Here is an 11285-nt window from a genome sequence, read left to right on the forward strand (position 1 = left end):
CTGTGTCGTGACTGCGCTCTGCTGTGTGTGTGTGTGTGTGTTTGCTGTTGCAGTCCTGACGCAGTGAGGGATAAGGGCTTTTTTTTGGGTGGGGGGGGGGGGGGGGGGGGGGGGGGGGGGGGGGGGGCTTGCTCTCCACGCTTGCTCACTGCTGCAATCAGCTGTGAAATCTGAAAGGACTTTCCTCCCGCTCAGACCCGCTGAGTCTGTGCTGAGCTGATTGGCGCTGTAGGAGGAGGCAGACTTTGGGCTAATCTTCACTGCAACATGAGCAGGTTCAGTTAAACTCTGCTGAAGTGAAGGTTACAGAACTTGTTTACTACAATTACCAGCGTAAAGTGAGTGGAAAAGGGTCTGGGACTGCTGATGTATTTCACTTCCACACCCACTCTATGAAATGCCTCGTTAATCCTTATATACAATATAATGGCTCATTAAAGGCCCATAATAATGAGGTTTTTTTCACATCACTCAAGGTATACAATGTGTAGTTTGACAACTCTAGGGCTATAATAAGAATAAGACTTTTTGTTGCCTTTCTAGACACCTTACAATGTGTCATAAATAAACCCATGGAGACTAAAAGTAAATCCAAATGTTAAAATCAGATTAAATCACGAACATCTTTCAATACCACGTTTTACACAATAATAATTAAAAAGTAAAACCAAGTTAAAGTCAGGTTAACGGGCATCAACACCTAATATGTATAAACTGATAAATAAAGAAAAGGGAACACTTAATCGTCAGTTAAACTTCAGGGATATCAACGTGTCCAGGAAGCACGAGTGATGATGAATCAGTTTCACCTGCTTCGGTGCAAATGAAAGTGATAACAGGTGCAATGGAGAAGCAAAATCAAGACAACCCCCAAAAAAGGGTTGGTTTTACATGTGCTGGCCACAGACAGATGCTCTCGCTTTATCCCTCCTGACTAATTCTTCTTTAGTTTTATGTCCTGCTAGTGTCCTTGTCACTACTGTGAGCATGAGGTGGTATCTGCAGCCCGATCAGGTGGTCCAGCTCCTCCAGGAAGGCACATCCATACGTGCGGTCACAGGAAGGTTTGCTGTGTCTCCCAGCACAGTCTTAAGATCATGGAGTACATACCGGGAGACCGGCTGTTACACAAGGAGAGCTAGACAGGGCTGTAGAAGGGTATCAACCCAGCAGCAGGTCCAGTGTCTGCATCTTTGTGCAAGGAGGAGAAGGAGGAGGAGGAGCACTGGCAGAGTCCTATAAAATGAGCTCCACCAGGCTACAGGTGTGCATGTTTCTGACCAAACTGTCAGACACAGACTCCGTGAGGATGGCATGAGGTGGGACCTGAGCTCACAGCCCAGCACTGTGCAGCTTGATTGACATTTGCCAGAGAACACCAGAATTGTCAGGTCCTCCATTGGCGCCACCGTTCTCGTCACAGATGAGAGCACATGTGGCTTTGTTAACGTCAACAATCACTTCTTTGCAACAGGACAAATGTTCCACGAGTCAGCAACGTGTATGAAAACCTTTATACACTGAACACATTCAAACTTAAAAAGAACCCTCCACTCCTGTTCAGTAAAATGACTTGGGAAGCAGAAGTCTGGCCAGCAGAGAGAGAGAGTGTGTGTGTGTGGCGGGGTCTCTCATTGCACTGCAGCTTAACACAGATCAGTCAGAGACCACCTCACTGAGCCAGAGGGGCAGAGAGGAAGCCAGGCTCATCGGTTTAAATCTCTACATCATTGACACTGAGCTCAGCAGCCTTATCACAGAGTGATGGAGCAGGTGAGTGGTTCCTGTCAAATCCCTCTCAAGCCTGGAAAACATGAATCACAAACACATTACTCTCATTCATTTATTTATTTGATTTAAATTACATTTGAGTAGAATTACCACCTCATGGTTGTGTGTCTCCTCCAACCACCCAGTATACAGTTTACATCCATGTCCATCCAGGCTCATACATCGTTGGGTATGCGTTCGCTTTTTATCCTCAGACATTTGTTTTCTCTTTTTCATCTGTCGCAGAAACATATGGACGATGGGAGACTGCGATTGATGGCGACTAATAAATGTTTTTGATTTGATCAGCAACAACCCTCCTGCCTGCTTTAATTTCCTGTTCATTAGGATGGTATAATAGAAACTGTCATTGATAATTCTTGTGCTGATCACACCTTTCGCACATGTCCCAGAAATGCTCAGTCACACAGTTGGAGTCAACTACTTTTAAAAAGCAGCAGCAGAAAATGTTACTGCCCCAAAGAAAAACTGGTGAAATAGAGAGAAACATTTTTCCCCCTTAAATAATCCATACTTAACTTATAAGGCTGGGACATAAAATTATACCGATATAATGCTGATGCATTGCGAAGATACAGTGAGGGGGTAAAACATATAATTGTTAGTTACAAGAAGAGTTAAAAACCACAACCTTCACCCAGGAAACTAAAAAGAAATAATGTGACATTTATTGTGGCAATTATTGATATCAGCTGATATAAACTTTAAATAATATTTGGCGTTATCGCTCAGCCCTAGCATGAAGCAAAATGTATCAAACACAATAATCTCCTAAAATGCATTCTTACACCAATAAAAGCAAATTACAGAAAGCAGAAATATAATGTAAGATTTAATGCAACATTAAAGCCCTGCACTAAATACCACAATTCTCAAACAACTTTCTATCTTAAAACTATATTTGCAGCTATTGTTAGTGATCGTGTTGAGATGAAGTTCATTTTATCATGAGGTGGTATTTTTTGTGTGCGCCTTATTTACATATAACAGAACTATTGCTGACACATAACCCTCAAAAAAGACTCACATAAGTTGTGTAACGAATGCAGTTTTATTACAGGACTCCATTCTTGCATTACAATGGACGGACTCCTGTTTCAATGTTTTATTTGTGTTCTCTCTACGTGTATACATCTTGAAACCCAGCGGACTGTTCAATCCATGCTACATCAGTGTGAGTTGGAAATACCTGGGCCAGGATGGTGAATACAAATGAAACAAATTAGAACATCAATATCCCAAAAAATCAAAGTCAAACTCAGTGCCTTAAATACAGCAGAAATAATGTGGAGTCAGTCAAACACTGATCTGTTTACAAACAATAACAACAAACCATTTTATACATTTTAGCTCCGTACTCACTAAAATCTATTTTCTCTGCCAAACGTCTATGTGCCCAAACAGCACGGTGCTTACAGGAAACTCAGTGCGTCCCTCTGGATTTCTATAAAAGACTTGCTTGAGTATCATTGCATGTTTGGTCTACAGTGCATCCCAGAGGTCCAAGGCCAATGGACTGATTTCCTCAAGGGTCAGATGGACCACTTCTATTTCAACCCCATTTTCCCTTTTTCTGGTTTTTCTACTGAGTTTATCAACTGTGCTGCTGTTTCAGTGACAGAAATAGCACCTTCAATTCCATATAATCATACATATTTGTTATCCCCATTTCCCAGAGGCAGCAAAGTGGTTCCTGTTGACACACATAGGAAGCTCTGTGGTCAGGGGGCGCACAGTCAATATTTCTGTTCAGTGGCTACAGTGGTGAGAGCCATAATGGTCGCTTAAGCGCACTTTGTGTCAGTGGGAGTCCTCTTTGAGAGCGGATCGCACTCTGGCCTCCAGCTGGTCTGCCGGGGGCCGGGCATCCGGGTTTGAGGCGAGCATGTCTAAAAGCAGAGTGCACGTAGATGGACCGGGGGGGGGTGGCAGCGGGGGCGCTCTCTTAAACTTCATTGGGATACACAGCTGGAGGTCGGCGTTCTCCCACAAGGCTTCCCCCAGTGGCATCAACCAGCCAGAGCGACCCTTACACACGTAGGCGCCTAAGAGGAGAAAAAAAATACAAATGACGATGCGGTTAAGTCATCAGGCTGAAAGCAACAAGGCAGACTGCAGGGGGGTGGGGGGACACTTGCCTAATCACAAGTTAACAACGTGCTCAAAACTAGAGCCAAGCAGAATGTGGAAGAGAATTAGTCTGCAACCGTAACGCTACGAGAGGTTAAACATATCAAGTAGTTTTATATCAGTCTATGACTTAAATCTTTAATAAAGGAGCCAAAATGACCAGATATGTTTTCAGAACACAACATTTGGAAAGTAAAGGGTCTTGTCTTGTCGTTGTTGCAACAATAAGGAACAGTGCTTTGTTTTGTGATCAGCTGCAGCCAACTGACTGTTAAAGGAACTCATTCATATTTGTTTGTCAAATCCATCCTTCACCAGATATAACTCAGAGAGATGCAGCAGTCACACTGAGACTCTGCTTCATGCCACAATAGTTAATACAAAACTCCTTTAACGATTAAAATACCAGAAGCAAAATGGAGGATGGAGTCATCACTGTGTACTTGCTTGTTTTGCTTTCTCTCAAGCACAACCACAATCTGCACAGAAATGTATCTCGCACATTTATTAAGCCTCAATGATACACACTGCACTTGTTAAGTACCACTGACTGAGCACTGCTAAAGCCCCGACAGACCCATAGCATACCCACACACTTATATTGCCTACTCAGGACTGTCCTCATACTACTCCTCATTACTTCCACTAATCTAAGAAGGGTTTGAGAATGTGTTTACACTGGAAAAGTGATATGAAATACACACAGTCAGAATAAGAACTGGAGGAGCTGCTCACAGAAGTGAAAACATCTAACTGTAGAAGCTGGTGAAACATCTCCATCACCCTGTCAGAAAACTATAAATAACTGTGGTGGTTTTGAATGGGCTGATGTGAGACAACACAACTCCTTAAGTATCATTTCCATCCATCCATTATATCTACTGCTTATCCTTTTTTTAGCATTGCGGGAGGGGGGCGGAGTCCATTACAGGGAAAGACCGTAAACCATTCATACCCACATTCACGCCTACAGTACATTTCCCAATCAGCATGAAAACTCCAGTCAGTATCATTTCCTATCATAATAAAATGTGTTGATTTCCTGTTTAAACATTGTTCCGACATATTTATAGAATTATCAACCATAAGGTCAGTGTAACTCACCCACCCACTCGTTTGAAATCTATCTGACTGATGATACTTGAAGTACCAAGATGAGCTCCCTCTTCGTCCTCTCTTACCTTTGATTTCTTGGCTGCCTACCATAATAATTAGGAAGTTACAACTTTGTGCCCAACAACCCCAATTGGTCATTTGTCTTTATTTGACATTTTCTGGACGACATGATGAATTGAAAAACATTTGTAGATTAATGAAGAACAAAAAATCCTATAAAAGATGGTTAACACGGATTATCTATAAAAGCAGTTAAAAATGCATCAATTCAAATTAAACTCAAGGTCCTTTGAGGCTCTCTCTTGTTGTTCTAAAGGAGTATAAATTAACTTTAATGAAAAACTGATAGAAACACATCTGTCATACAAGTGGTCTCTTTCTGTCGATTCTCATCAGTAAAGCTTGATTCAAACACCGCAGCTGAAGTCTATAGTTAAGTCCAGGTCTGTCCTGGTGAAAGGAAGTCACGATTCCCTCAACTACCTCAGCAAAAAAAAAACAAAAAAAAAAACAGAAAGCTCCAGACTTCCAGATCTAGAGGACAAACAGGAGAGAGCGTGTCTCCCTCCCTTACGGTATTCTCCCCCGCTCCCCTGCTTGGTCAAACTGTGTGGGTGTATGGGTCTTGAGAGGGGATAAAGTAAAAATAATAGACCATTTTATTTGTCTGTGAAAAGCCTCCAGCTGCCTCTCCTCATTTTCTCACTGACAAATAGGATTGTGATCGGTGCTGCTAAATTCCATTTTGTTTTTGTTTTTTTCAATCCAATGAAACACCCCCAGTCAAAAAAATAACCATTTTCATTCAGCCTAATGGGAGCATCAATGACTCAGAGCTTCTCACACACTAAACTTTAGGATAATGGTTCATATCCCCCTGATGCCAGGTCGCCTCTGATCATTGTCATTTTTGTGAATAAAAGGAGACGTCTGTATTACAGCCGTTTCATTACTATCAGATAGTGGAGTGCAGGACAGGGCCCTGTACTCCTGAACATTAAGACGCTTCCTCATCTTATGGCCGCTTGGGATTCTGACAGGGAAGGAAAAATAGGACATTAAACAAATAGATTAAAATCCCAAAGCTCTCCTGGAAAGCATCTGCCCGCTCGTGTTTATGGGTTCATTTCCCTACACAGACCTGTTCTATGTGATGACAAGCTTAATCTAGAAAAAGACAGAAAATGTATTTACACGACGACTTATCTTTGCATTATCATGAAAATGTGATTGATCGTCATTAATGTAGGTTGATGTTATCAATGCAACTTGATTAGGAACCAGAGGAAATATGATAAAATAAATATATAAAGATACTCAATAATGGATTATTCTGAACAAGCTGGTTTCGCACGTGCTGCCAAAAACAACACTTTTAGCTGTAAAGAAAGCTTAATCACGTAGTGTCAGATTTTATTATAAGGAACAGAGATACTAAAATCTGTATCAAAACTTACGATGCATAAATTATCCTTCATATCTTTGCCATTTAGATCCAAGATTGTTCCGTCCATGGCTGATGAGTGTATGATGTATAGCATGTGACATTTTTAATATGTGCCAGTTAATTAAGTCAAACTCGATTCAGTGCGATGCGTCATCAAGCTGCCTGGCCACACACACAACCTTTCTGAGAGCCCTCTGACTGGTGAGCAGCATATTACACGACATCTCTATGCTCATATGTTTCCCTAAATGTTAACTGACTCATTCTGGATTTTCATTTATTTATTCATTTATGACTACGGTTGGGTCGAGAAGTCTGAGACCATTTTCCTGCTCATCTTAACTATCCTGGTCTAGTTGTTGGGGGAATGTTGGTTTGCTGGTATTCTTCCTCAATGATATCCTCTGTTGATTTATTTTCTTACCCAGCTGTTCCTGTGTGGTCCCTTCTTGCAGGAAGGTGATTCTTTCCAGAACCGCCCAGAACATCACACCCAGCGAGAAGATGTCCGCCTGGCCCGTGTAGGTCTGTCCACCCCACACCTCTGGAGCCATGTAAAAGTCGGAGCCACAGGTGGACGAGAAGTGCTGCCTGGTCTGATCCCCTTCCAGACCTTCCCTCACCTTGCTCAGACCAAAGTCTGCCACCTAGAGGTTGGACAGGGAAATGTGTATTGACACACAGATGAAGTTCATTTTTATAGAGATATGGGGAAAATATTCTTTATCAATTTCAGGCCTTTACTCAAGATAACATTAAGATATTAAGATAAAATAAACAACATTATGGTTTCCGTTTTTTTAAAACATTTATTAATCAGTTTGTCAGACAATATGTAAATAGTGAGGTTGTAACAATTCTCCAAATTCATGGTTTGATTTATAATCTATACATAATGTTGTTTAAACCAAAATGTACCAATGCTAATGTCAACGTGTCTGTATCTGAGCAGCTTGAGCTAAATAAATCTGATGACAGGCCAGATTGCACCCGAATTAATCACATGACACATGCAGCTGGAAGACAATAAAACGGGTGTGATTTGTGATATTCACAATAACACATCTTGCTCTAACTTTAATTAGCAAAACAAACTTTTGATTAACATGTCTCATTGTGTTGATTGTTGAATGAAAAATGTGCTTTGTTAAATTAGTTAAGTAATGACAGCTCTGCAAAGGTGGCAATTAGTCGATGTTGTGTAGGTTCCATCGCCTGGTTCAGGAAGCAATTTTCTGTCCGAACCAGACTGAGCATGACAGAAGATTAGACGAGCACGACCTGAACCTGAAAGGCATTCTGTTTTGTGAACAAACCTGAAATGGGCCTGGTGTTTTCCCCGATTACAGGCATGTGCTGCGTAAAAATATTTCAATGAATAGCCCAGCCAACATGACCTACAATATTTAGACTTTGATAGAAAAGAGCTAAATAAGATTGAATTAACAGACATGCTTGTTCCAATGCCTCCACATTACCTAATCCGATGTAAAACATGTCACATGACAGCGTCTGCCTACCTTGACAACAGGGCCTTTTGGTGTGACACAGACCAGCACATTGTCAGGCTTCAGGTCTCGATGGGTGATGCCAAGGCTATGCAGGAAATCCACAGCTCTGCAAAGCTGTCGCACCACACTGTGGTTACGCTGGGCATCTGGAGGCCTGGAGAGCAGGTATTGATTCAAATCGCCCCCGTCGCAGTACTCCATCACCAGCCACAGCGCCAAGCAGCGCAGGGGTCCCGGCTGCTCCCCCTCGCTCTGGGCCTGTCTCTTTCTGGCTCTGTTTTGAGGTCGTTGTGGGGTTGTAGCATCAGATGCATTTGATTTTGTTGTGTCCTGGAGCTTAGCCCTGACCTGGACAGTGTTGGTCCTGTCCTGAAGCCTGGAGAGAGAATTACTCCTCTTCATGGCTGTCCACTGGGCATGACTCCTTTCCTGACTTTGTGTGGCTCCAACCACACTGCCCTTCAGCACGGTCTCAACTAGACGTAGGGGCAGTTTCCCTGGTTTCAGGGGCTTCAAGCTCCTCGGGCCTGTCTGCAGGAGGCAGCTGTGGAGTGCAATGACGTTGACGTGGTTCTTGGCTGTGGCTCTCATGGCCCACAGCTCTTGCAGGTAGAGTTCGATGCACTCCGGGTTGCTGCAGGGCAGCCTCTTAATGGCCACCTTCTGTCCTGTTTTGACCATGTGTCCCTCAAAGACCACGCCATAGCTGCCTCGTCCTACCTCTTTCTCTAAAGTGTATAGCTCCTCCATGTTTTACAGGAGCTGGAGCTGAGAGGAGGGGAATAACTCAGGTTAGTGTGGTAACTATAAGATGTCATGGACACGAGTGATGAGTCTAACATTTAAACACTTAACCAGAGTGATTTGAAGTGTTATAACAGGATCATCTTGGATTATCAACACCAAAGTTATATTCATACTATTGTACGTGCTAAAGCTAACGTCACTACTGTCATTACTGACTGATAGGTCTCAAAATAATAAATCTTTAAATGTTCTAATTACCACAAACAAACTTTAGCTCGCATACAACAATCAGTGCGCTCGTCACCAGAAGAAGTTATTTACTGGATGAATTCAACATGGCGCTGTCTGGAGCCAATGGTTTAAAAGGGAAGAGAAACAAAAAGAAAGCCTCTCGCTTCAGATGAGCTCTCGTTATTTGAAATAAACTTACCCACGATTGTGCGGCTGGTTTCACAAGCGATAACTCGACGTGACTCTGTGATCTACAGCAGAGAAGAGCAGCTCTGCGCCGTATTCAGCGAATTCAGCCTCTTTGTAATTGTTGTTAAACTGCGCAAACTTCCGGGTCTGCGCTTGTAACGTCCCGCTCTGCGCATACGTGCGTCGTGATTGGCTATAAATTGAATTGCGTCACGCCTCGTGATTGGTTGGTAGCAGACCGACGCTAGTACAGGTTGGTGTTAATGAGGAAGTTGAGGCCAAGTGTGTGAAGGGTTTTAAAGGTGCGAACTCTTTCTACTGGTTTAAAGAAGGAATGAAAATAGTGAGTGAAGCTTTTATTTTAAAGGAGAAAGTCACATTAAAGATGCTACAATGCTAAATGATACAGTTTTCTCAAGCAGGAGGTTTTCTCAGGTTAAACCCGAATGCTAACAGTTGAATTTACATGCACAGTTACAATTAGCAAAGTGAATGATGTTTGTGAGTCCTCGTTGGCACACTTCTACAATATACTGTCACTTTGTACTGTTTGTGTGGTGGATGTTGTGTGCAGAGGTGTTTATAATGTCTATGGTGCAGTGTGAGGTGAGAATACTTTGTGTTCATCCTACCTGGGTTATCTGCAATGTTATAGTTAATGTTCATAAAATTCACAGATTAATAATGTGTTTGCTTTGCTGTTCACATGCAGGGTTTGGATGATTTACTTAACGGTTGTTATTTTGTTCATACACGTTTCTCACGTCTTTTTCAGAGGTCTGTTTACCTCTGAAACTCCAAAAGTGTTTTGTGGACTCAAACACTTCACCCACCCCTCCATTGGCACAGTGGTGAGTAGATAATGGGTGAATTTAGATTTTTGAATGAATTATCCCTTTAAGGGATAGACACAATCTTCAGACCCATGCTTACAACTTTTCGAAATAAAAGCTCTGTAATCTGCTGTAGTTTATCCAAGGACGTAGATGAAGATTCAACCACTGACTGAAGGCACACTACCCCGCCCCTACCGATCTCTTCAGAGTGCTGGTTGCCTGTTAATTCAATTTCCATTAATATCCGATGTACCACCTGTCTAAATCGCACCAAATTAGGCAGTGCACAAGTGTAGGCTGATAAGATGATCAGTCCCTGAGATATGCGTTTCACATATATATTTAAACAGACAGAAAGAGATTTGTAGAATTAGTAGTTGAATGCTTAAATAAAATGCCAGTTAGACACAGTTGGCTATGCCATAGATTAACCTGCTCAGAGACACGAAGAAATATTAGAATCTTGTCTTAAGTATGTTTGCATATGTTGGTAGATTCCTCATTTTTCACTGTGGATTTGACAGAAGTCCAGAGATTGTCTCACTTAAGATACTAATCTGAATCCCTGGTCCGGAGTCTTTCAAGGGGAAAAACACCAAACTTCCATCATTGTATGCAGTCCAGTTTAATAACAGTGTGAACAAAACGAGTACACCCACACACACACACACACAGACACACATACAATGAGTGGGTGCTGCATCGGTATCATATCGACTGTTTTTTGGCGGAGGAGTGGTTACAGTGGTGATGACAGATAAAAGCTGTGTGTGCGTTTGTTCTTCTGAGAGAATATAATAGGAAACATGGTGATTCATTGCATTGAATCACACTGTGAAAGAAAAGAGCTTTGAAGGGTACGTGTGTGTTTGTGTGGTGTTTGTATGATGTTTGTGTGCTTTTGTGATCCATAGCTTTTATCAGTGGTGCCAATCATGAATACGTTTCATTACTTGAGGAAGATGGAGTCAGTCACACCTGACTTGTTTTTATCTTGAAGCAAGATGTCCTCTATTCAATTATCCCCCCCCCCCCCCCCCCCCACTTGCTTTGACAGATATCTGGGTGCAGACATGTGAAAGGCTTCCTGGCTGGAGAATTTATTAGTAAATATTTCTTGGGAATCGCACAAAACGAGCCACGGTGAACTTCCCGACAAATTCAATAAAGCTTTAGAGCCAGACACAAAAGATCTTAATGAGTCAAATAAGAATTATAGTTTCAATCACCTCTGTTTTCAGACTAATTGTGTTTTCTGTCGGGGCTTTGCCTGCTAATTATTGAGTC

At 42.2% G+C, this 11285-nt stretch overlaps 1 protein-coding gene across 2 annotated transcripts; it reads right to left on the reverse strand.

Annotated features, from left to right (window-relative positions):
• Nucleotides 1-2437: 2437 nt before the first annotated feature.
• Nucleotides 2438-9332, reverse strand: LOC109632610 (serine/threonine-protein kinase pdik1l-B). Of its 2 annotated transcripts, none has more exons than XM_020092002.2 (4): nucleotides 9173-9332; nucleotides 8005-8763; nucleotides 6909-7131; nucleotides 2438-3836 (listed from the first exon to the last, which is right to left on the reverse strand). In XM_020092002.2, exons 2-4 carry the CDS (start codon nucleotides 8743-8745, stop codon nucleotides 3592-3594), a joined length of 1209 nt encoding a protein of 402 aa, XP_019947561.2. In that variant the 5' UTR covers nucleotides 8746-8763; nucleotides 9173-9332; the 3' UTR covers nucleotides 2438-3591. The 2 variants fall into 2 exon arrangements, with proteins under 2 accessions (XP_019947561.2, XP_019947562.2); XM_020092003.2 differs by having other exon boundaries at nucleotides 9177-9316.
• Between the last annotated feature and the right edge of the window lie 1953 nt (nucleotides 9333-11285).

This window comes from Paralichthys olivaceus, chromosome 19 (genome assembly GCF_024713975.1).
Source record: "Paralichthys olivaceus isolate ysfri-2021 chromosome 19, ASM2471397v2, whole genome shotgun sequence".
Taxonomy (NCBI): Eukaryota; Metazoa; Chordata; class Actinopteri; order Pleuronectiformes; family Paralichthyidae; genus Paralichthys; species Paralichthys olivaceus.

Excerpts from the sequence above, each read along its gene's own strand:
- LOC109632610 (XM_020092002.2), bottom strand. The coding sequence starts at position 8,745 with ATGGAGGAGCTATACACTTTAGAGAAAGAGGTAGGACGAGGCAGCTAT. Across the intron at positions 7,132-8,004 it reads CAAAAGGCCCTGTTGTCAAG|GTGGCAGACTTTGGTCTGAG; the intron begins GTAGGCAGACGC and ends TCCAACCTCTAG. Across the intron at positions 3,837-6,908 it reads GACCACACAGGAACAGCTGG|GCGCCTACGTGTGTAAGGGT; the intron begins GTAAGAAAATAA and ends TTCTCCTCTTAG.